General features: G+C 42.2%; 2 protein-coding genes and 1 long non-coding RNA gene across 3 annotated transcripts; all 3 read right to left on the reverse strand.

The window, feature by feature from the left end:
* Positions 1-3,993: 3,993 nt before the first annotated feature.
* On the reverse strand, positions 3,994-4,837 carry LOC113023397 (uncharacterized). Its single transcript, XR_003272570.1, has 4 exons — positions 4,715-4,837; positions 4,531-4,603; positions 4,320-4,367; positions 3,994-4,183 (listed from the first exon to the last, which is right to left on the reverse strand). It is a non-coding gene; the product is annotated as an uncharacterized LOC113023397 (long non-coding RNA).
* Positions 4,838-18,260: 13,423 nt separating this feature from the next.
* On the reverse strand, positions 18,261-22,672 carry LOC113023430 (uncharacterized). The gene is made up of 3 exons (XM_026169427.1): positions 19,369-22,672; positions 18,684-18,837; positions 18,261-18,340 (listed from the first exon to the last, which is right to left on the reverse strand). The coding sequence occupies exons 1-3, from the start codon at positions 22,660-22,662 to the stop codon at positions 18,261-18,263; spliced, it is 3,528 nt and encodes a 1,175-aa protein (XP_026025212.1). The 5' UTR covers positions 22,663-22,672.
* A 25-nt stretch (positions 22,673-22,697) lies between these two features.
* Positions 22,698-25,083, reverse strand: LOC113024228 (uncharacterized). Its single transcript, XM_026171109.1, has one exon. It carries the CDS (start codon positions 24,922-24,924, stop codon positions 22,711-22,713), a length of 2,214 nt encoding a protein of 737 aa, XP_026026894.1. The 5' UTR covers positions 24,925-25,083; the 3' UTR covers positions 22,698-22,710.
* Positions 25,084-25,295: the final 212 nt, after the last annotated feature.

Raw genomic sequence — 25,295 nt, forward strand, 5'->3', positions numbered from 1 at the left:
ACCGCTGAGTCTTTGACTTTATTTATTTTCTGCTGTGTTTTACTTGCATCTATTTGAAAGACTGAGTGTAAACACAAAAAATATTTTATTTTATGTGCTGGAATGTGCAGAAAATAGGTTTAAATGTTAAACTAATTTATTCAAGTCAGAGAATGTTGCATATAATTAAATTTTTGCTTGATGCATAAAGTTTAAAGATTAAAACTAATAAAACAAGTAAAAAAAAAGAGACTTTTCCATTTGATTACATTTTGTATGATGGATAATGCAGAAAAAGTAGAATTGGGCTGAAAGATCTATCGCTTTATCGCCTCTTCAGGTTGTAAATCGTGTTTTTAAAAAGGAACTAAGTAACTAAGTAATTAATTACTTTTGAAAATAAGTAATCAGTAAAGTAACGGGATTACTTTTTTGGGGAAGTAATCAGTAATTAGTTACTGATTACTTTTTTCAAGTAACTTGACCAACACTGGTCCCCAGTATACCTTTTTTGCCTCGTTCTGACCACTAGTCATGTTATGGCCTTCATCTTGGTCAGAATTTTCTCCAGAACCCAGATCAGATTGACTACTTTTTCTTTTCAAATATTCATCTATTGCTATTACGCCCTGCGTGGTCTCACAGCATGACTATTATGTAATTTCTTCTTCCTGTCCTTCTGTTTTACTGGGAGTTGGCAACCTATTTAATTACTGCCCTCTAGTGGAAGAGAAAGTAATTGTTCTGCCTGTTACTCATGCCCATTGCTTAGAGTACTAATCAGGTGGAACCAGATGATCTTCCAGGGCACACCTAATCATTTCTCCAGTGGCTGGCAAACACTGATATTGTCACGGAAAACGGGGTGAGCCGTGTGGAGGCATAAATGAGGACCCAAGAGCAGGCATTCGCTGAGATGCGAACGAGGTTTATTGCAACATAAAACACAAGGAGAAAATGGCAAAACGGAACTAAAGATAAACTACACTGGGAGAAACTAAACTACAAAACAGCAGAGCAGAACATGGAGGAAGGTGGGCGAAGGCACATGAAGGTTGACAGCAGGGCAAACACACAGTAGATACACAGACGGACCAGCAAACAGCACACAAGTAGACACAACTTAAATACACACTGAAGAACACAGGGCGATTACACACATGTGGGAAACACAGCTGGACCTGATGAGCGTGATGAGACGAGGGGGAAGCAAAACTAAATACAATGACGTAAGACATGGACCTTCAAAGTAAAACAGGAAACAGTTCAGAAAGACGACGGCGTGACACTGAACTAAAGCTACACTAAACACGAAGGCACAAAACACAAACCCTAAGAACAAACCCTAAACCAGAATAAACTGAAACATAGAATTATAATATTCAAAACACGATAACTAAACAATCAGAACATAAATAATATCACAGATAAATACCAAAATACAACAAACTGAAAATGCTGGGTCAAATGACCCAGGACCGTGACAGATATAAAGATTAATGTTTACATTGAAGTATTGGACAAATCTGTTGACCTGTATTATTTCATCCAGAACATCCCGAACACCACTACAACAACCTCCTTCTCTCTGAGACAGTCTGCTGCAGCCTTACAACTTAAGGTAATTAAATCTTTACTCTCAGCATTTCTTGTGTAAGGATTGTGAAAGATAATTGTTTTGTTTTTTAATTGATGTATTTGTCATTTTGCTATCTTATTGTCTTTAATGTCTTTGTTTGTTTGTTTTTTATCAACAGGTATAATAACTGAAACCATGCTGAAGGCATTTCTGTTTGGATGCTTCCTGCACTGAACATTCAGAATCTCACTACAACAACCTCCTTCTCTCTGAGACTGTCACAGTCCTGAGTTGGTGACCCAGTGTTCTGTATCTCTTTAATTTGTGTTTCTTGATTATTTGTTATTCATGGTTTTCACTGTTAGTGTTTTGGTTTCTGTCCTAGTATTTCTAGCTCCCTAGTTCAGTAGTATTTCTTGAGTTCTAGTTCTTAGGTTTTGGTATTTGGCTTCCCTGTGTCCTGTGTTGTCTACTCGGTGCCCTCCCATCCCACGTTTCACGTTCCTATGTTCTCTGTCTCCCCGGTCTCTTTGTTAAGTTTACTATCTTGTGTTCAGTCGCTATGTTTCCTGTTTTACTTTGAAGGTCCGTGTCTTATGTCATTGTATTCAGTTTTCCTTCCTCCCTGTCTCGTCATGTTCATTAGGTTGAGCCATGTCTCCCTCCTGTGTTACCTCTGCATGACGTCCCTGTATTGCCTCAGCGTTCTCTCCATCAGCTTTCCTGTGTTTCCTGGTTCCTCATCCCCTGGTTCTGGTCAATCCTCAGGTTATATGTTTATGGTTAGTTTTCCCTAGTTTAGGTTTTGTTAGTTTTCTCTGTTCCACCTGTTTGCAGTATTGATCATCCATAAATAAAGGCTCGCTTTCTGTTCAAAACATTCTCCCGCATCCATGTCTGCATTTGGGTCCCCATTCTTCTAAAATCCCACACATCTGCCTCTGCAGCTGTGACAGAGACAGTCTGCTGCAGCTGTACAAATAACATTTTTACTCTCAGTATTTTTTGTGCACGGATTGTGAAGGATAATTTTTATTTGCTTGGATGAATCTGTCGTTTTAGTTCATCTTATTGTATCTTAACTTTTTCTCAACTTATCTATTCATCTTATTGAACATCACTTTCTGTAAAATGTTCTGTAAAATGGATATTTTTCTCTCTAGAGATGACCAACAAACAACATCTCCCTGCAGCAGCTTCTCTCTGCCTTCCTACAAGCACTTGCTACAACTACTACAACAGCTGCATCCATTATAACTCCCTGAAATCATAAAGGAAACTAAAAAATCAAAGAGTGGTTTTAAGCCAGCATTGCATTTATGACGCCAGGACAATGTTGCTTGTTTTGCTTTACTTTTTCTCTTTTCTAAATTGAATCTTGACTTTTGACTTTCTGATCACTGTTGTGTTTAGTAGCTGCCAAATAAAGTTCATCAGTGAAAATCAGTTAAACTCAAAATGTATTTTTTTTGTTTGTTTGTTTTTCACAAACACCATTGTATTGTATGGTTAGGCACAAGTTTTTGTACACAGATTCTGCCATTTTTTCTCTGTACACAATCACAGGGAATTTTAAATCAAACAATTGAGATACTATTGCAGAATTGCAGACGTTCACCTTTAATGTGGGTGGGTCTTTACAAAAATATGACATCAACTGTTTAAGTATTACAAACATTTTTATCTTTAGTGCCCAATTTTGAGCAGCTCAGTACTAATTGGATAACCTGACATCATTTTATATACAAACATCATTTTTTTAATGCTTTGACTGAAATACTTAAGTCTATACACCATGAACATCACAAATACTGTGTCTCCTCCCTTCAGATGTTCTTCTTGGCATTTACTACAGAGCCTTCGGTTGCTGCTTCTCTTTGGTTCTCTTTATCTTCAGTTTTGTCTTTAATAGCTGCTGTATTGCTTTGGTAAGTGGACTGATTCTTATATAGTGCATTTCTACTCTCCCTGCTTTATACAACATGCCACATTCACCCATATTAACTTTCCTAGCTAACATTCACACACGTTCATACTCCAATGGATGCATCAGAGTAACTTGCGGTTACTAACTTGAGACAAGTATTGTGCATGCAGACTGGGGAAGCCAGGGATTCAACCACTAACCTTCCTAATCAGTAGATGATCTGTGCTACCTCCTAAGCTCCAGCCACCCCTTTTTCAATGTATTTTTGCACCGTGGCGCATTAATCAGCTGAGCAAGAGTAGAGAGTAAGACATTTTGCATTGAAAATGGTCTGCTTTCTGAAAATAAGTCAGAATTTCAAAAGATTTTTGTTTTTCTGTTAAGCCACAACACTGACCTATGAATCGTGCAAGCTTTTTTAAACTCTCTATAAGACCAAGTCATTCAAAAATAAGTGGAGATTTTCAATAATCTGTGTGAATAAATTATGAAAAACAATGATGCCGTTCAACATGGGTTTTTATTCATTGTTGGTTCATTTTCAATTCATTCTTTGTAACAGTAATAGCTGTTGGTGAAGGAGCAGCTTATCGTATAGCGGCAAGAATCGCTGCAAGGAGCGCTGGATTCTGCAGAAGTGTTGGATTCTGTAGAAGAGCTGTTATCAGGGTAAGATAACGTGTGTTAGTCCCAGTAGTCTGCAAGAAAATAAGTAATAAATATTATTACATGGGATAATGCATTCTCTGTTGAATGGCTTTCTTTGGATATGATAATATTGGAGAGTCCAGTGTGTCTAATGTTCAAACATAGAAAGACAAACATGACACTCACCCCCTCCCTAGATGAAGAACGTGCATCACGCTCGTGTGCTGAGTCAATCTGTTTAAAAAAAACAAAAAATACATGCAAATGTGTTGTTTGGATATAACAGTACAGGAACACTGATACAGTCTCTGGTGACACGATTCCACACACAGTACAAGATATAGTTATACATTTTATATTAAAACATTAATTTAGTCTTCAGTCATATTACACTTACAGGATTTGCCAGAGCAAGGCTCAGCAGGCATCCAAGCAGAAACACAACCTTGATCATGGTTTCAGTGATTCACCTGTTAACAATAATTTTGATGAGATGTGGTCAAAACCATCAGCCAAATCACCATTCCACCAACATTACATTGAAAACACAGAAGCAATAAAGGATTGATGAGAAATGTTACCGTCAGGTCTTCACAACTTCAGCAGACTGTCTCAGAGATGTGGATGATTGTGGTAATGCTGTACTGACAGTGGAGCTTTTTATACACAGTTGCAAGAGATGATTTAATCTCATTTGCGTAACTGTTGGGAAATTATAATGCTTAGTAAACATCCTCATCTTAATATAAGAGGAAACACAATTAGGCAATAATCAGGGACACACCTGAATTACACCTAATTCTTAGTAGGTATGATTTCTGTCAGAAATTATATGCCATGGTTGGTTTTGTCTAACATTCAATTGTGAAACTGTGGTGTACATTGTCCTTACTTGATATCAATTTTGGTCTGAGATACTTAAAACTAAAGGGTTAAGTACCAGTCTTCCAGTCAGCATTCAGTGATATTTTCTTTTGTCCTAGAGGTCTTGAATGTGAAGAAATGTTGTATTTTATAGAATAATACTGGGGATTTGTGGTCTGTTGTGTATGCAAGAGCTAATCTTGTTTCTGAACCACAGTGATATGAGATTTGCATGGTATGTATTCACATACAAAACTAAAATGTTTTTGTGAATGTTCCTTACGTACAATTACGTACAATTGTCTACACATAAAAATATATGAAGAATGGTCACTATGTCCTCTCTATCTTTATATCTATATAATAAATCTTTGTGTATTACCACTGCAGTTTCAATTAAAATAATTTTTAAAAATGCAAGTGAGCATGACCATTTCTATTTATCTTCTAACATCCAGGGATCCTCATGATGTGTTTCACAGTGTCTAACAAGCTTTGTAAAGTATCTTGATGCATGCTCAATCATCCTGGTAAGGAAGTTGAAAAACTGAATCTGTCCATCTTGATGTGGCGTTTAGAGTAGGAGAGCGCAGTGTTTAGAGAAAATGCTTCTCAGCTGTTCCGATGCTCGTAACACCTAAGCAATCACTAAGGACTTTCACTTGAAAAAAAGTAGTTGTCCTACTCTCCTGTCTTGCCTTGGGCATTCTTTAATCAAATTACTGGAGTTTGAGGACATGAACTGATAACTTTCTCCTTCAGGATTTTATGGTAGAGAGAAAAGAAGTCACTACCACTGTCACAGTTTTACCACTGTCACTGTTTTAGTTTTGCACCAAAGGGACTGGCCTAATGCCTCAAACCTCTCAAAAAGGTCAACTTTTGTCTCATCAGTCCAAAGAAGACTTTACCAAAAGTTAGACGCAATAAGTCCGATACAACTTTATGAAGCTCACTTCTGTGTGATGGCAGCGACACTGCGGTGGGTTGTTGAAGATATCCTGAACTTTTGTCTTTGTAACTGCTGCTGATTTTAGCTGTTAACTGATGTTAGCCAGCATTAGTGAAACTTTCTCTGAAGTTGATGTAACAGTGTTGGACTCAGCCTCTTGACAAATAAGCTCTCATACAATGTGAGAATGTGATGAAACTGTTTATCACCGGGAAAGTGTGATATATGTAGTGTGATAGGGCACTCAAACCTAATCCTAGCAAAATTTTAGCTTATGACCTGGCTGGTTTTGTTGTTTAGGACCCACCTTTCCTGTTCTTTAATTAATAATAATAATGGACTGCATTTATATAGCCCTTTTCGAGACCCTCAAAGCACTTTACAATTCCACTATTCATTCACACAGTGATGGAGGCAAGCTACAGTTGTAGCCACAGCTGCTCTGGGGCAGACTGACAGAAGCGAGGCTGCCATATCACGCTATCAGCCCCTCTGGCCATCACCAGTAGGTGAAGTGTCTTGCCCAAGGACACAACAGCCAAGACAGACAGAGCTGGGGATCGAACCGGCAACCATCCGGTTACAAGATGAGCTTCCCCACCCCCTGAAACACGGTCACCCAAATTGAATACCTTTTAAGTTTTATGTGGACCATCTATCAAATAAACTCAAACCTATAACAGCGACTCATTTCCCAACAATCCCTGATGCTACACTGGGTGTTGTCTGTAAACTGCCTAAGCTGGTAAAGCTCCTGATTTGTAATCATAGCGAGGATTTCCATCTGTTTACCAGTTTGCAAACACTACAGGGTGGAGACCTACATTACGGTGGTAATGTGCAATGTTTTCTGGTTATATTCAGATTAATGTTAACATTTCAGTATTGGACAAATCTATTAAACTGTGTTATTTCTGAAACTTGTGATGAAATGAGTCCAACATAATTATATCAGCTTGAACTGTGAAATAAATGCCAGAACATTTTTTTTTAATTTTGAGTGTTTGTTGAACCCTTCTGATGAAATGTTTTCAAAAAGATATTCAATTTAAATTTTCACATACAGGTATTTAAATTTGTATCATATTTGCTACATCTGGCAACAAAAAGTCACAAAAGTAAAAAAAAAAAAAGATCAAATATGTTACACTTGGCTTTACAGGGCTAGTCATCAGCCACACCTTGAAATGTGGAGGAGGATGTATTCTTAACAAAGCTGATCCAGTAACTGTATATAAGAAAAGCTGAACATCCAGAACACCACTACAACAACCTCCTTGAGACAATCTGCTGCGGCCTTACAACTTAAGGTGATTAAATCTTTACTCTTAGCATTTCTTGAGTAAGGATTGTGAAAGACATTTTTTTTTTTTTTTGCTTGAGTGAATTTGTCATTTTAGCATATCTTATTGTCTTTAATCTTTTTTCAACAGGTACATTAACTGAAACAATACTGAAAGTACTTCTGCTTGGATGCTTCCTGTGCGGGACTCTGGTTAAACCTGCAAGTATTATCATAAGTGATATATTAGCAGATATTATTTTAATATGCAAATACAAGTAATACCACACTTTGGATGATGGTGAGGGCACACGGACACTATGAGGCGAGTGCTTTCTTTCGCCCCCACATTCAAATCACAGATGAACTGTAAAAGCTTTGGGGGGTTTTTTCTCTCTACAGATCACCAACAACAACAATATCTCCCTGCAGCAGCTTCTCTCTGCCCTCCTACAAGCACTTGCTACAGCTACTATAACAGCTGCACCCACTATAACTCCCTGAAATCGTAAAGGAAACTAAATTTCAATGAGTGGTTTTAAGCCAGCATTGCTTTTATGAAGCCAGCACAATGTTGCTTGTTTTGCATTAGATTTCCTCTTTTCCAAATTGAATCTTGATTTTTTTTATTAAATCTTTCTGCTCACTATTGTGTTAAGTCACTGCCAAATAAAGTTCATCACTGAAAATCTGACTCAAATTTTTTGTATTTAATTTTTACATACACCTTTCTATTTTTAAGCCCACAAGTTTTTGTACACATATTTTTTCATTTTTTCTCTGTACACAATCACAGTGAATTTTCAAACAAACCATCAAGATAATGTTGAATTGCAGACTTTCAGCTTTAGTTCAAGTGTCTTTAGAAAAATACTGCATTGACTGTGTAAGAACTACAAATACCGATACCTTTTATCTGTAGACCCAGCAGCTCAAAAATAGCTGGATGAATTGACATCATTTTATATACAAACATTATTTTTTATACTTTGATGGAAATAACACAAACCATAAGCATCAAAAATACTGGTTCTCTTCAGATTTTTTTTTAGGCCTTTAGGAAAAGTCTTCAGGTTCTGCTTCTTTGTGGGTCTCTTTTTCTTCAGTTTTGTCTCCAGTATCTGCTGTGTGGGTTTGTGTTGGGTGACTGACTTGGCCATTGCACCTCAATAAATGGACAAACCAGTGCTGTGTCTACTCATTACCAACGAATGTGCAAAGAATTAATGATTACATTGTATCTGTAGGCACTTTGTTACTAGCAGTCTAGCACAGATACAGTTAATTTGTTACTATTTCTTTAGTTGAATCTACGAACAACCACAAAAAAGAACATAGTTTGACAGGCAGAAATTTGTATTTTTGCACAAATGAGTTGATTCCCAGAGAACGGTTACAAAAAAACACACACAAAAAAAATAAAACCTCCGGGTAATGGCGTTTACTGGGTAGACGTGCTTTAGGTCCGCTCCACTACACGGCTCAGCATTTACCTAACGAACCTACTTTTTTTTGAGATTTTGCTTCCCAGTTTTGGATGCCTTTTGCTTTTGTCGGTTACCGAAGATTTAAAGAATGTCTAAGTCAAGGGGCAAACAAGACCGAGAAACCTCGACACTTGCGGCGCCTGTAACTGCAGCCGAGATTAGCTTAATGCTCGAGGAGCATAGAGCTGCATTGCTAGCGGACTTCAAGTCATCCTTTCAGGACTTGTCCTCTAAGTTAGACACTGTGCAGTCTGCAGTGCAGGACCACGGTCAACGCATTGATTCTTTGGAATCGACATACACTGAATTTGACCAACGTCTGGACCAATTAGAGTCCGAATGCTCTATGCTTCGCAAAGACAACAACTGGCTAAAATCCAAGGTGGCAGACTTGGAAGGTCGCAGCAGGAGGCAGAATATACGACTTGTAGGACTACCTGAGGACATTGAAGGCCCACGCCCGACAGCCTTCTTTTCTCAACTCCTCGTCGATGTTTTTGGAACGCAGATGCTTCCCTCGCTGCCCGAGCTGGACAGGGCGCACCGGAGTCCAGTTCCGAAATCGACGAAACCACGGCCGGTCATTCTGCGATTTCACCGGTACCAAATAAAAGATCTTATAATCCGGGAAGCTCGTAAGAAAGGCGAGCTCAGCTACAACGGCCACAGGATCCGGCTATATGAAGACTACAGCCCGGAGGTGGTGAAGAACCGAGCTGAGTATAAAGACGCGATGTCTGAACTTTATAAGCGGGGATTTAAACCTGCGCTCCTCTTCCCGGCTAAACTGCGCATCGTTCTGCCCGCAGGGGAGAAACAGTGGTTTACGTCTGCTTCGGAAGCCGATAAGTTCGTGCAGGGCTTGAGGAACGAGGCTGAAGCTCAAAGGCCACAGTGACTGACAGCTGCGAGTAAAGTGACTTGAATCCTTGTTGACTTGCAGGCAATCGGACGATTGCAGAGAAGGCAGGCAAGCACTACATGTTTCTGTTACTTCAGGGTATACTAGTTGTCACCATTCTAACACTTGGTTCTTATGTTTCTTTTGTAATATTTTGAATTAATGTTCACTGATCCCTAGAAGGTTCGACTTATATTGGGATATACACTTAGTACTTCAAAGTTAAGGTTATATGGAGTTTCTATGTAGCAGGAGTTTGGGCTAGGAGGTTGAAGCTGTTGGGAATATACTGCGGTCACCTTAGTTCAGAAAGGGGACCTAGTGGGTGGTTGGGGCGGGGTGGGGGGAACTATGGCCTCGAGTTATTGTTCCTGTTTTTGTTTGCTTTGGTTGTATGTGGGTTTGTGTTGTGTTTTTGGTTTTTTTGTTGTTGTTGTTTTTTTTTTTTGTTTTTTTTTCTCTTGTCCCCTCCCATGTACGGTCAACTTGTTATTGTCACCAGATTTCAGTAAAACATATATATGGCTAGTTATAGCACTAACAATAGTACTATTAGATTCTTGTCTTGGAATGTGAAAGGCTTGAACGGTCCGGTAAAGAGATCTCGGGTTCTCAGCCACGTAAAACATCTCAGTGCAGATGTAGCTTTTCTCCAGGAGACTCATTTGCGAGCCAAAGATCATAAAAGACTTAAACCTCCATGGATAGGTCATATGTTTCATTCAAACTTTGATATTCGAGCCAGAGGAGTGGCAATTTTAATTAGGAATGAAATACATTTTTCTCTCACTAAATTGATTGCTGACAAAAATGGGCGATATCTAATTGTTGTAGGGACCCTCATGAATAACCCAGTTGTTTTAGTGAACATCTATGCCCCAAACTTTGACAACACTCTGTTTGCTAATAATCTTCTGAGGATGATTCCTGACTTAGATACACACCTCCTGATCTTTGGAGGTGATTTAAACTGTGTTATTGACCCAGCTATTGAGAAATCTGTCACTGGCTCTAAAGCATCATCTGCTATGTCCAGGGCTTTCTCACACTTTATGACCCAAAATGGATACATTGATCCTTGGAGGTTTTTTAATCCCCAAGCCAGAGAATATTCCTTTTTTTCAAATGTTCATCACACATATTCTCGGATCGATAATTTTTTTATAAATGGCTCCATGGCTTCTAAAGTTTGCAACTCTGAATATCTTCCGATTGTTATATCTGATCATGCTCCATTAATCCTGGATATGGCTTTGTCTCCTGGCTATAGACCTCAGCACCCATGGAGGTTGAACTCTCTTCTTTTGTCTGATTCAGCTTTCTGTGACTATATCTTATCTGCAATTGATAACTTCTTAACTACGAATGAGTCTGAGGACATCTCAAACTCTCTACTATGGGAAACTCTTAAAGCATACCTCAGGGGCCAAATAATTTCCTATTTATCTCACCTATCTAAATCTAAGAAAGCTAAGCAAAATGAACTTTCTGCCAAAATTCAAGCTCTAGATCGGCAACACGCTCAAACTCCCTCACCTGAAATATATAAGCAGCGTCTTAACCTGCAATCGGAGTTCAGTCTCCTGTCGACCCATGATGCAGAGCAATTGTTATTACGGTCCCGTGGCAACTATTATGAACATGGTGATAAAGCCTCTCGTCTGTTAGCCCACCAGCTACGTCACCAATCGGCATCTCGCCAAATATTGCAAATTAGAAATGAATCGGGAACTTTGACTTCTGATCCAACGGAAATCAACTCAATTTTGAAGTCATTTTATAGTTCTCTGTATACATCAGAGTTCCCCTCTAATTCTATAGATATGAACCAGTTTCTTAACAAATTGGATACCCCTACAATTACAACCTCAACAGCAGCAGAAATAGATGCACCACTCACTTTGGATGAGGTTATATCATCAATCACATCCTTACAGTCTGGAAAGTCCCCTGGTCCTGATGGGTTCCCAGCCGAATTTTATAAAAAATTCCACTTAAAACTGGCCCCTCTGCTGCTGTCGGTTTTTGAGGAGTCTCTGAAATGCGGCTCTCTCCCTCAGACACTAAGACAGGCTTCTGTCTCATTACTGCATAAAGAAGGAAAGGATCCTACCTGTTGTGGCTCTTATCGACCAATAAGCCTTCTTAATGTAGACTTTAAAATCTTATCCAAACTGCTAGCAACCCGTTTGGAAAGAGTTCTCCCTTCTATTATATCAGACGAACAGACAGGCTTTATTAAAGGAAGACATTCCTTTTTTAATATATGGTCCCTTCTTAATATAATATATTCCAGAAATCATAGTACCGTCCCTGAGGTGGTGATTTCATTGGATGCTGAAAAAGCATTTGATCGAGTGGAATGGGAGTATCTTTTTGCAGTCTTGAGGAAATTTGGTTTTGGTGACAGTTTTATATCTTGGATTCATCTTTTATATACTACGCCACTGCCATCTGTTTGTACTAATAATGTGAATTCTGAGTATTTTACTCTATCACGTGGTACACGTCAAGGCTGCCCACTCTCACCTTTACTTTTTACTTTAGCAATAAAGCCTCTTTCTGTGACTCTCAGAACCTCGCCTCTGTTTCAAGGGGTTATTCGTGGTGGTACGGAATATAGGGTTGCTCTGTATGCAGATGACTTATTACTATATGTTACAAATCCAACAATTTATTTACCCTCTATAATGGAAATACTTGTGAGTTTTGGCTCTTTCTCTGGGTACAAGATTAATATACAAAAAAGTGAATGTTTTCCTATAAACCCAGTTGCAAAGGAGCTTAGACAGACAGATTTTAATTTCCATTTAGCTTTCTCAGGTTTTAGATATCTAGGAGTGCATATTACCAGTTCATTTAAAGCTTTGCGAACAGCTAATCTTAACCCTTTGCTGACCTATGTCAGGTTGGCTTTTCAAAGGTGGGCAAATCTTCCTGTGTCACTTCTTGGCAGGATTAATATTATAAAAATGAATATTCTACCTAAATTCCTCTACCTTTTTCAGTGTATCCCATTGTTTCTACCTAAGTCCTTTTTCAAATCTGTGAATCGAATGATTTCATCATTTATATGGGCAAATAAGACCCCCAGGATTAGTATGACCTCACTACAACAGGGTAAGCTCAGTGGGGGTCTTGCTTTGCCCAACTTGATGTTTTATTATTGGGCAGCCAACATTCAGAAGTATACCTATTGGCTGAATGATCCTCAAGCTACTTGGTGTTGCCTTGAGGCTCAATCATGTTTCTCTTCCTCACTCCCAGCACTATTATTTTCATCCCTTCCGGTTTCCCTGTTACGATTCACAGACAACCCTGTTCTAATTGGCTCTCTAAGAGACACTCGGACTGGCGGCTGCCTCGGGTCTCTCCTCCTGCCTCCCCTTCCCTCATCCACGTGCTGGCCTCTGTGGAAGCTCCGCCATAGCCACCACCAAACAACTGAGTTATTTTTACACATCGACCTGCATCTGGCCAATCCACCACCTCTTATTGTTCATGCCATTACAAAAAAAAATAAAAAATAAGTCACCGGGCATATCCCCGGTATGCCCGATGGCCAGTCCAGCTATGTTAACCTGCAACCAAATCTGCAGCTCCATACAGCAATGTTACGACTTAGATTATATCTTATAACGCATAACTCTTATGTTAGCTGCCCTCAGTAGCATACTGTCTGAAATATTCGACGGCTGCAATAATTCTTTAAGTGTTATTTTTTCCTTGGTATTCTAATTTCACCGAAGTTTACTAAACTCAACAAACTTAATATTACTTACCGGGACATTTATTCTGTCCTCATTTTCTTTCACCGAAAAATTGTTTCCTGCAGTGCCGTCTTTCGTGCTTGGCTCTCCTACCTTTGCTAACGTGATGCACGTAGCGCAGAAGCCGATGCTGCATTCACTTACACTCGGATATCTCAGCTTCACCGTGAAAACATAATCGGACATTTGATATTTGATTGAATTTTATTGTTTTGCCTTTGGGGTGGCACCTGGGGTGGCCAGTCTGGTTGGGGGGGTGGCCTGTGCCCCCCCAGGCCACCCCGCTGGACACGCCACTGCTCACACACACAAACTACACCCTTTTTGGCTCCTACCTCAAAGCACACTGTGCGCTGTCGATTTTACGTGCTGCACAATAATGTTTAATATTTAGTATTTACTGTTATATTCCCATATATCATTGTGATGTTGTTTATTATATTGCTCTTTTTTTTTCTTCCGCTTTTTTTCTTTTTTCTTTCTCAACAGGTGATCCAGGTGATTGCTATATGTATTTTTTTGTCTGCTTATTTTGTTGGTTTTTGTTTTTTGCCCTTTATCCCCGTCCCTCTTCCCCGCTGTTTTTCTTTCCCTCTTTCTTTCTCCCCTTTCTTTTCCCCAGTCAAGTCTGTCCCATATTTAGCAAGTGAAAATAAAATAAACAATAAAAGGTGAATCAAATAGACCAGTAGTTCCCAAACATTTTTTGCTGGGCCCCCCTTTGTTTTACAAGAAAAATGATCGCGCCCCCCCGCGTGCACGAACACACGCAGTTACTGTCCCTCCATTTACAAAGGCAGAGGCGTCACGATGTGATTATTTTACGTGTAGTTGTTTTTTTTCCCTGTATAATAATATTCAACATTGCTATCAATACATTTTTCAAAAAATGCCTCTCTGTGCAAAATAGGTTTAAAAACATAAACAGCTGTGGGATGCTGTTTGTCCGTGATTTGAACCGAGGGAACGAATCGTGGCAGGATCAGCCTGATATTATTTGGATCCCACTGTAACTTTATTGTATAAAGTATAGTAGGGGAGACCGGGGATAGTTGTAACATTTTTGACATTTCTGTCTGTAAATTGGAGCTCTTTTAAGGTAGTGGATTCAAAATGTAATGCAAAGTATTTACATGTCTCTGCTATTAAATAGTGCAGCTATTTTCTCTGCAGCACAATTACCCATTGCATGGTATGGTCTCAAACACAAAGAGTGAAATGTTACAATTAACCCCATAGTCTGGGTTAGTTGTAACATATCCTGGGGTGAAATGTAACACAATGAAATAAGGGTACTGACAAAATATTAACATGTAATCTTTGTTTATTCAACACATGAATGCACTTAGAGCCATTTATGTAGCTGTGTGTGTGTGTGACAGAATGCCGAAATCTAACTTTTGAACATATTCCAACCCCCCAAAAAAGACAAATTATGGAATTTTCTGCAACTGAATATTTCATTACCTTTGGTTGGTCTTCCTGGAGTTTGGCCTCATTGGCTCAGTGGGCATTATAACCTACAACTCTTGCACCAATTTTGAACATAACAATTGAAGGATATAAAAAAAACAACAACAGCAATAGAATAATATTAAACACAAAGTGAACCCGTCTTCCTTCATTAAATAGGTTCTTTTAGATGTTAAGGAGGAATTGACTTAACCAGGCTGGCGGAGAATGAAGACAACCGGACACCTGCTGCAGATGGGGGAATCAGTGAACTTTTATTGAGACAGAGACAACCTCTCAAACAGCTCACATCAGGAGATTCCTCATATTTTCTGTGAGGATGGGTATATATTCTCTAAAACCTAAGGAGGGGGTTGTGAGGAAAGTGCTGCATTAGCAGAAAAACAACTCCAAAAAAGGAAAGCGGCCTTGAGTGTTCTAGTCTCTTCGCTTGCAGATATCTTTCGCCTGCAGGATGAGGCGATCGCTTCTTATCGCTCTCAAGGCCAAAGTCGTGAGCACACAGTTGCACAGTAACTTTAAAGCTGTGAGCACATTTTTATTACACAGTTGCACAGTAACTTTAAAGCTGAACAATATTTAAAGCTGAATAATGTTTGATCAGATTATATTTTCTTCAAATCCCCCTTTTGACCCATCTTAAATGGGTCAACACACAAAAATAAGTAACATTCAAAGGAACACAGAGACGTGTCGAAGCCTGGCTCGAAAAACTCCTCGGGTCTTATCATTTGTATTTATCTGTCATTGCAGATGAGGAGAAAAGAGTCCAGGCACCACCCTGCCCAGGGGTCGGCTGCAAGCAGTCTCGGTTCCCGATGAAAGCAGTAACAGCTGTCCTGCACACACGGATACAACGAGTTAGTGCAACCAGGGTAGTGACACAAAATTAACAGTTCCTGTAACTCAGCAACCAAAAAGCATAAGTAATGATAAAAATGTGGAGAGTACAGAGTATACTATAATAATGAGAGATATAAACGTGAAAATGTGAAAGAATAAATCAACTGTAAAATAAACTCAGAACGGTAACTGCTAAGGACATTCAAAAGTGAATATGGTAAAATGTGAGGAATGGGTGTGGAATAAAACAATTCATATCCATTTGTGGGAGTACATATTCGCTCAGGCTTAAGTCCGGAGACCCTGAGAACATCGCTTAACCCTCACAACCCGACCAGACACAGTTCAACCAGATATATCCTTCAATAGGAATTGGGTGAGGGAAACAATTAATAACAAACCTAATACAAAACACCACAGAGAAACAACCATTCTAGAAGCATTTAAACAAGAGAAAGACGATAATGTTCGTCACCCTCACGATCAGAGTTTTCATCATCCGTTGGCGAGGAGGTGGGAAGTTGACTAGCCAATAAAGGCATCTGCCGGGCGAGATCCTTATCCTCAGGAGTGAAAGCTGTAACAATCAGTCTCTGGAAGAGGGATCGAATGCATGGAATACAACAGCAACCGCAGGTGACTAGGATAGCAACAAAAACTGAGATGGAAACTAGGATGGAAGCTACAAGGGCCTTATATTTGCCAAACATGTTAAGCCAAGAGTCCCACATGGCAGTATCAACGCCCGAGTGTTCCTTCATTTTAACAGTAAGAGCTGTGAGACCAGTAATAGCTTTAGTGAGGGAACCATCAGGAGCTGTGTTATTGGGGATATAGGTACAGCACTCCTGACCAAAAAGGCTGCAGACTCCGCCTTTTTCTGCGAGGAGAAAATCCGTTGCGACCCTGTTTTGGAAAGCCATTAGGGAAGTGGCAGATAACTGTGCATGCACAGCTTCAAAACCATCTCGAGTGTAATTAGCCAACAGTTGCACATTAAAGTGAATGTAGTTAATTCTGTCTACATTCGCATTTATTTCAACCATCCAAAGTATCGAGGCCCATCCTGCTTTAACCTGGTCTCGCAGTTTATATTCATCGGGGACCCCACGGGGTATACCTACAGCATCAATATAGGTTGGATTATGAGCTGAACCTGGGATTAGAGAACGTTTAGAGCGGCGTTCAGAGGAGGATGGGAGGCTAACTTCGTGTACTTCTATAGAGAGATCCACTGGAGTGACTAAAACAGGTAAAATAAGAGTTATGAGAGCGCAAAGACCTGACGCATCCCGAGGGAAACCATCATATAACTTGTTATTGCCACACCACCACCACAAATCAGCCCTAGCCGTAGGTCGGAAGTTTGGTTTCATAACAGTCATCTCAGTGCACCAAGAAGAGTTCAAGCTACCTAGTTTTACTGCATTGCCAGACAGGTTAATACAAGTGAAATTGTTCACAGCTACATCTGAAGAAAAGAAAGGTGGTTTATTAGAGACTGAGCGTTGAGTTTTAGGAAAGTGATTTTCCAGATATGAGCAATGACCTCGTTTTGTATTGTTCATAAGATGCAGGAGGCATGCACTATTGACTGGCGCCGGTACAACTCGTAAAGTGGGGCGGGCTCCCATACATACTATGCAGTCGGAAGCCGTCGTGTCAGCAGCTTGTTCAGCTAGTAGTAACCAGTTGTTTGTTGCTCCAGAAATACCGGTTAGAATTTGGAAGAGGTCATCTTTAGACATTTTATTTGTGTCTACAATGCGTATTCGGCCATTTCTCCCCCCGTTTGTATATGTCACCGGAGGGCCATTAAAGGTGGGATTATCATCTTTAACTACAGAGCTTGGAACTGCAGCAACGCTAGGGCATATTTCCATTTGCCAATACAGGGCGGTGCGATCAGTCCAAGGGGCAATTATAAATTGTTGACAGGAGGTCAAGGCCAGATCCTTTAGGGTAAAAATTAAGCCTGAAAGATCCGGTTTTTTTGCTATTCTGAGCATATTTTGGTTTCTCCAGTGCAAAGCCTGACCCCTAGAGTACTTTGACCAATCCAGGTCCGTTTCTGACACTAAACTGGACCACTTCCACTGATGCCAACCTCCCAGGGTTATATACCACACTGAGGAGGAGAGATGTACTGCCAGGTTAAAAAGATCCCCCCCTTGGTCTTTGGTGACGGGAGTGACTGGGAAGCTAGCGAAATCTATTTCAACTACCCAACTTTTATTGTTGGGGACACAAAGAGTAATCATTCTAGTCGTGCTTGGGGTACAGGAGGTAACCGTGTCTCGTTTCTTTCTAACTGGATCGGGCGTGGGCAAAACTGGAGAGGAAGTGGTGGGCAAGACCCTAGGGGCTACATTTGTCAGATTGGAACTTTCAGAAAGGGGCGAAGCTTTTGAACTTGAAGGTGTCAGAAGTGTCGGGGGCCCTTCACAGATCAGGATTATGCCAATGGGAATGAGACCCAGGGCCAGGAAGGAAACAAAGACGCAACATCTTTGCCTGCCTGTCATTTCAGGGGGAAAGGGCCAAGACATGTTTACTTAGCTTGGATGTCGTCCAATAGAGGATGATGGGGCAGAGAAAGGTGGTCCAGTTCCCCCCACCTCGCCAAGGGCGTGTTCTAGGAGTTAAAGAGCAACAAAAAGTATCAGTGACACAACTTTAAATGAGCTTTCAGCGGTTAAAACTATTGCAATGTAAAATGTAAATCTTAAAAACTCAAGCCAATATAAAAGCAAAGTCATAAAAGATGTTAAAAATAAAAAAATAAAAATGTTTAGTTCAGTGTGAAGAACACCCCCTTTTGTAACCAGCCGGCTTGTAGGTTGAGCTTTGGCTCCCTCAAGTGGTTGGTGATGCTGTTGCAGCCCCTTCTGACAGGTCCTTCTGCACCTCTCTCAAGGTTCTTCCTGGTTCGGTGGCAGCAGCGCACTGTGTGTAATGAAACCAGGTGTCACCTTTACCTTCGAGCCTGACAGCGTGGGAGGTCCGCTCTGTTATGCGGTAAGGGCCTGTCCAGCGAGGCTCAGCCCACTTTCTCTTTGTGACTTTCAGGAGGACGTAGTCCATTCCAGGTGTAGCCGCCTCTTTCAGCTCTTGCTGGTTTCTTTCAGCGACCTGTGAGGAATACTGGGCAACAAAACTGCGGAGCATGTTATAATATGTCCTCGGATCGAGGTCTGAATCAGCTTCATCCGACATTAACAGGCGAGAGGAGGGGCCAGGAAAAGGCCTGCCATGCTCCAACTCAAATGGAGTGTAACCAGAGGTTTGATTTACTGAGCATCTTATGGACATTAATGCAAGAGGCAATGCTTTAACCCAATCTAATTTGGTCTGTGCACAGATTTTAGCCAATTTAGTTTTTAGAGTTTGATTCATCCTTTCCACTTTCCCCTGGGACTGGGGGTGGTAAACTGAGCCAAACTTATGTTTCAAACCTAATGCGGCTTCAACCCTCTGCAGATCGTGGTTCCTGAAATGTGAACCATTGTCCGACCTTATGACCTCGGGAAACCCATGCTGTGGTATATAATGATTAATCAGACACTTCACCACAGTTCTACTGTTTTCACTTGCTGTCGGCCAGGCTTCTGGCCAACCTGAAAATGCATCCACAGCCACCAGCAGGTACCTGTAACTACCTACTCTGTCCACCATGTCTGTGTAATCAATGATTATTTCTTTCCCTGGGCAAAGTGGGATGGGGAAGTACCCTGCTATTGGCTTGAAGGCGGGCTTGATTCCAAATTGGTTGCACTCCTTACAGGTTTTAACCATGTATTTTGTCATGTCTTTTAAATAAGGGTGCCACCAGACGGCTAAATTTCTCATCATTTGTGCAGGTCCCACATGCCCCACTCCATGTGCCTCTTCCATTGCTGTCTGTCTGACCCCTGGCGGTAGAATGGGCCTTCCATCTGGGCCACGCCAGACGTCTGTGTTTGTGGCCCCTCTTGTTACCCATAATGATTTTTCCTGGGGGCTGGCTTTGTCCTGTAACTCTCTGATTGTGGCTAGGCCTAGTTGTATGGGTGGTCTTTCTGGAGGGGGTGTGGCTTCTGGGTCCATTACCATGATCAGGGAGGGTAAGTAACCAGCTGTCTGCTTAGCTACTAAGTCGGCCTGTTTGTTACCTAATGCCACTAAATCCAATCCGGCACTGTGTCCTTTGCATTTTACCACTGCCACCTTAACAGGTAACAACAGTGCTTCCGCTAATTCCCTCATTTCCATCTCATGTTTAATAGGCTTTCCGCTGGCTGTCAAAAAACCAGCTCTTAGCCACTGCTTGAGCTCCACATGCACTGCTCCCACAGCATAAGCTGAATCACTGTATATATTCACTTTCTGTCCCTTTCCCATCCTTAAGGCTTCAATCACCGCTCTCAGTTCAGCTCTCTGTGCAGACTGTTGTCCTGTCAACTGCTCTGCCTTCACTGTTTTCCATCTCATGTCTGTCTGTTCCACTATTGCCCATGCAGCCTTCAACATTCCACTTTCAGTTCTGAAACAACATCCATCTGTGAACCAATCTTTTTCTGCATCCATTAGAGGTTCTGCCTGCAAATCTGGCCTGATTTTCTCCTGTACCTGCACAACCTCTTCACACATATGTGGTTCCCCCGATCCCATGTGATCAGCCATGTTTATGCCTTCATGTGAGTAGGTGATGTGTGGTGCTTCCAAAATGGTACTGAGGCGTCTCTGCCTGAGTGACGTGAGTGTGAAGGCCTGTGAAGAGACGTAGGCCACCACACTGTGTGATGTCAAAATTTTTAGTGGGTGGTTCATCACTATGTGTGCTGTTTTCTGAATGATTTTTGCAAGTCCAGAAACGTGTTGTGTGCACGGTGGGTGGCGTTTTTCAGTGTTGTCAAGCATTACGCTTACATATGTCAACACTTTTCTCTCTCCCCCTTTTTTCTGGAACAGGATACCATTAATATGGGTTCCAGTTCCAGAAACATCAAGATGAAAAGGCAAAGCATAATCTGGCACAGCAAGGTCAGAGGCGACAGAAAGCTGTTGTTTTAACTTTATAAACGCCTGTTCTGTTTCTGTAGTCCATGAGAGGGGAGCAGAGAGGTTTCTCATGCCTTGTTCATTTACCAAAGCGCGCAAAGGGGAAGTAAGGCCAACATAGTCTGGGACATAGGTCCTGCTGTAACCAGTCAGGCCCAAAAATGACAACATGTCTTTTACAGTTAGAGGTTTTGGATGGTGCAAAATGGAGTTCCTGTGTTCTGGGGACAAGGAAATACCGGACTGTGAGACCATGCGGCCTAGAAAAGAAACCTGTTTTCTTGCAATCTGTAGTTTGGTTTTGCTCACTTTAAAACCTGTGTTGGCCAGGTGTTGAAGTACCACTCTGGTGGCCTCCAAACAGATGTCAGCCGTGGGGGCAGACAGCAAAATGTCATCCACATATTGTATTAACATACAGTCAGATGGTAGTGGGCAGGTTTGTAAAAGTTCTTTCAAACACTGATTAAACAGTCCTGGGGAGAGGGCAAATCCCTGTGGTAAGCGAGTGTAACGCCATTGTCGGCCTCTAAATGTAAATGAGAAAATGTCACGCAGTGACTCACGAAGTGGGAGGCAGAAAAAGGCATTAGCCAAGTCAATGCAGGTGAACCAGGCATGAGATGGTGGGAGGTTGGTCAAGGCAACATAAGGATTAGGCACAGGCAAAGTAGGAGTGCCAAGTAAGGCATTAATCCTTCTCAAATCATGTGCCATTCTGAACTTCCCCGTGCCTTTTTTCTCAACGGGTAGGATGGGCGTGTTCCACTTAGAGCAGGAGGGCTCCAGGACACCGGCAGTGACCAAACCAGAAATTGTTTCTGCAATCCCAGCCTCAGCCTCCGGTTTGTGTGGGTACTGAGGCTGCCACAAAGGGGTAGCAGATGACAGTTGAAAAGAGACTGGCTCCACATCAACTAAACCTACATCTGTGGGTCCAAGGGACCACAAACAATCTGGAAGAGAGTCGAGTAAAGGCGCAGCATCACAGTGGTCTGTGTGTTCTCTGCCATGTGACCCGCTGACCACTCTATGTTGCAGTGTTGAGGAATTAAAGCAATCATTTAAAATTTGGTATGTGTTGGTAGATGGAGAAAACAAAACCTGTGGGAGTTTTGTAGGTGTCCAGTCAGTGGCCGCAAGGGAACGTTTAACCATTCCACCCAGCTCCTTAGCCTGGTGTCCAGGATGTAAGGCCAGTGACACATGGGGAGCTGCCTCATCAGACATCATGTACCACTGTAATTGATCTGTTGTAAAAGTAACCGCTGCTGCCACTCCCTCCGGTGCCGCAAAAATGCATGACATGTTCAAAGACCAAGCCCGCCCCTCACACTGCTCTTGGAACATGTGCTGGTACCAGGTGGTGTCATGCCTGTCATAAAACAGTGTAACATGAGGTGGGTCAGGGGGAGGGACATAAGGATGCAGGAGTGAGAGCCACGGCCGCCATTGCTGAAAAGCAGTCCAAACTCCTGGTTCAGCAGGTGTTTCAACTTCCAATAATGCCCAGTAGATGTCAGCAGAGTCCGCTAAACAGGAGGAGGGTTGCAGCAGAAACTGACCACCTCCCTCTGGCCCATTAGAACAGGGAAGCACAACACCAGTAGGGAGAGTCACAGTTAGGCCTTGTGAAGAGCAGAGTATTGTGGCTCCTAATTTAATCAACAAGTCTCTTCCCAGTAAATTCACAGGCGCCTGTTTTGAACAAACATAGCTGTGTAACAAAGTCTGATCTCCAACCGTTGTGGGGAGAGGCACGGTGTAAGGCAGAGTTTTAGGTTCCCCAGATATGCCCACCACTGTAATCACTGTGTCAGTAAGTCTTTCACGAGCAACATCCTTAATGGTGGAGTACGTAGCTCCAGTGTCCACTAAAAAGCTGCTTCTTCTTTTATCTACAGTTATGGACAGCATAGGGTCCGCCGTTGTCCCTTCACCGTCCTGGGCAGTCTGTGGGGTGTCCTATAGCTGGGGACCACCCTCGTAGTACTCCCACCCCATCACAGGCATCTGTGGGGCCGGGGGCACTTCAACTAAAGCACCACGAGGTCCACCTCTGTGGCCAGGATGCTGATAGGGCCCACCACGGGCTCCCCTGCCTCTTCCAGCAGCCGGGTTCAAAGGGCACGCTTTAGCCCAGTGTCCAGGTTGTCCACACCGGAAACAAACATACATCTGGCCTCCCCTACCACCTCCCATCTGACCTCTTCCCCTGAAACCACCTCTGTTTCCTCCAAATGGGGAACCTCTCTGCCCATAAGGGGCCGGTGAGTGATAAGCACCATACTGGGGGGGCTGTGGATCAGCTGGCCACGGGTTCGGATACAAATCAGGGGCAACTGGACCAGGAGGGGGAGCCGCAGCGGCCACAAGCTGCTTTTTAGGCTTGTCACCTTTTCCACCCAGGTCGTTTTTCGCTTTCTGCAGCTGAACCTTCAACAGTTGCAACTGTAAATCTTCGACGCTCTCCGCTTTATCATCAGACTTAATCTGCACTTTGTTAAGATTAAAAATCAAATGTTTCTTCCAGATTGCAAAGTCACAGTCCTGCAAATCAGGATTATCCTCCATTTTCTGGCTTACTGACTCCGGAATGCCCCTCAGCACCGCCCTTCTAAACCACATGCTCTGTGAACAAGTCCTACTGGGGTGATGACCTGTATGGTTCACCCAGTCTTCAACAGCCTGATTTAGATAATGGGTGGGATTTTGCTTTTCCTCCCATTTAAATTTCTGTAAGGTGCCTTGATTTTTGGGTGGGAATTGTTTGCGCAGGGCCGGTCCAATAAACCTCAAGGCCTGCATTAGTGGCACCTCGTTCTCATGCGTGGTAGTACCCGCATTTTGTTCCAGATCCGCTGCCTGAGATCGGGATGTGCACCTAGTTATAATAGCTCTAAAATCTCCCAGTGCGAGGTCCTGTCCAGCTGTGTATTTATCCAAACCAGCTAACCAGGCATTCCCTCCCTCCATTATGTCAGGGAGTTTGTCCACTAGGGCCTGGACATCTCCGAATGAATAAGGTTGATACACTGGTCTACGTTGCGCTTTAGTCTGGACCAGGGGAAACATGCCTGGAGGCTGAGGCACAGGGCCCTTAGATCTAGTCTGATATCCTAAACTGTGAGGGGTAGAGGGGGGTGTATTGTTAAGGTCACTGAGTTCATCATCAGTATCCTCAGTTTTTCCCCCGCCTGGTGGGGTAGCAGTGTCAGCAAAAACGTGGGCTAAACTCATCTGTGTTTCCGGATCCTGACGGCCCACCAAAGACATGTTAACTGTGACATTTGGTGAAGTGCCAGGCTCAGTTTTTGCAGTAGCGGTCAGATCTCCTTTAACAGCGACGGGAGTGCTGGCAAATGGGTTGGACCGGGAAAGAGGGGCTGACGCAACACGATTATTCACCTGGACCACTGACCTACGTTCATTTAAGCAGCTGCGTAATGCTGCTTCTAGATCAGTTAATTGTTGTTCAGTGGGTTCCTGTCTGTTCATTCGAACCGCAAATGGTGCGCTCGCAAATGGGTCAGTTAGGCCCTCAGATCCGGTTCCAGAACAATGGGAGATGGAAGAGGGGGCTCTACTACTAGCTGAGGGTGTCGCCGACAGAGAGGAGCTTCCTGGGCAAAAATGCTTGGTATCTATGGGAGTTGGAGCTACGGGCGGTTCTTCTCCAATAGTCATTATTCCACCAGAGATATTAAGTACCGGATATATGCCTGCCGAGGGAGGAGTCTGGACTGAGGCAGAATAGGGAGGTGGCTGAGACCTATTTTTCTTCATGTGTGGTTTTGCAGTTTCCCATAAACACACCCAGTGATTAAATTTAGCTTTGCGGCCTGCGTGCTTATCTGCTTCCTTTCTGTGTCTCACCCCGCTTATCACACCTGCACCTGCTGCTGCTGAGTTGGCTTCTTCCTCTTTCTCTTTTGCCTGCATAGCCTTATTCTGCCAAATTATTCCCCAATTACCACTACTCCCCTCATTCTTTCCCTTTTCTTTCATTAACCTTTCAGCTGTTTTCCTCAATGACTCTTTCTGCTTTTTTGCTTCTTTAGGCTGGTGTGTGGAGTTGATGACTGTCTCAACACATGTTAATTGTTCTCCCAATGTGCTAAGAATAACACCGGGACCCCAACCATCATCATTAGTTTGTCGATCTAATTCTCCATCCATTTTACTGTCAATGGAGGAGTGTTCTTTTATTGATTTTAAAGGAGAATTTGGGCCAGCTGGGTTTCTGCCTCTGTTAGGCACTAATCAGCTGGGGCGCTGCTTTAAAGGTGAGTCAGCACTGAAATATCCCTTCAGGTGTTACCAAGCTTCTACCAAACCGGAGTCTGGCGGGTAACCTTGCCTAGAGCTTCCTGATAGGGGTGCTAGTTGGTTGTCACCTTGTTCACACGTCTCATTCACACTTCATACATTACCTGCAGTCACTCATTACCCTCCTTATGTATGTAATAAATGTGTAAAAAAAATTCTATGTGTGGTGTATTATTTTAACCAAAAGAGGAACCTAGTTCCTTTAATTGTGTAATCTGTGA

Source organism: Astatotilapia calliptera, chromosome 6, assembly GCF_900246225.1.
Source record: "Astatotilapia calliptera chromosome 6, fAstCal1.2, whole genome shotgun sequence".
NCBI classification, from domain to species: domain Eukaryota; kingdom Metazoa; phylum Chordata; class Actinopteri; order Cichliformes; family Cichlidae; genus Astatotilapia; species Astatotilapia calliptera.

What these genes read in the sequence shown, in the direction of transcription:
- LOC113024228 (XM_026171109.1), bottom strand. Translation starts at nt 24,924, where the DNA reads ATGGATGGAGAATTAGATCGACAAACTAATGATGATGGTTGGGGTCCC.
- LOC113023430 (XM_026169427.1), bottom strand. Translation starts at nt 22,662, where the DNA reads ATGCTGTCCATAACTGTAGATAAAAGAAGAAGCAGCTTTTTAGTGGAC. An exon ending in ACACAGACATGGTGGACAGA is followed by an intron (nt 18,838 to 19,368) that starts GTAGGTAGTTAC and finishes TATTCCTCACAG; the next exon opens with GTCGCTGAAAGAAACCAGCA. An exon ending in CCACGCTGTCAGGCTCGAAG is followed by an intron (nt 18,341 to 18,683) that starts GTAAAGGTGACA and finishes TTTAACTCCTAG; the next exon opens with AACACGCCCTTGGCGAGGTG.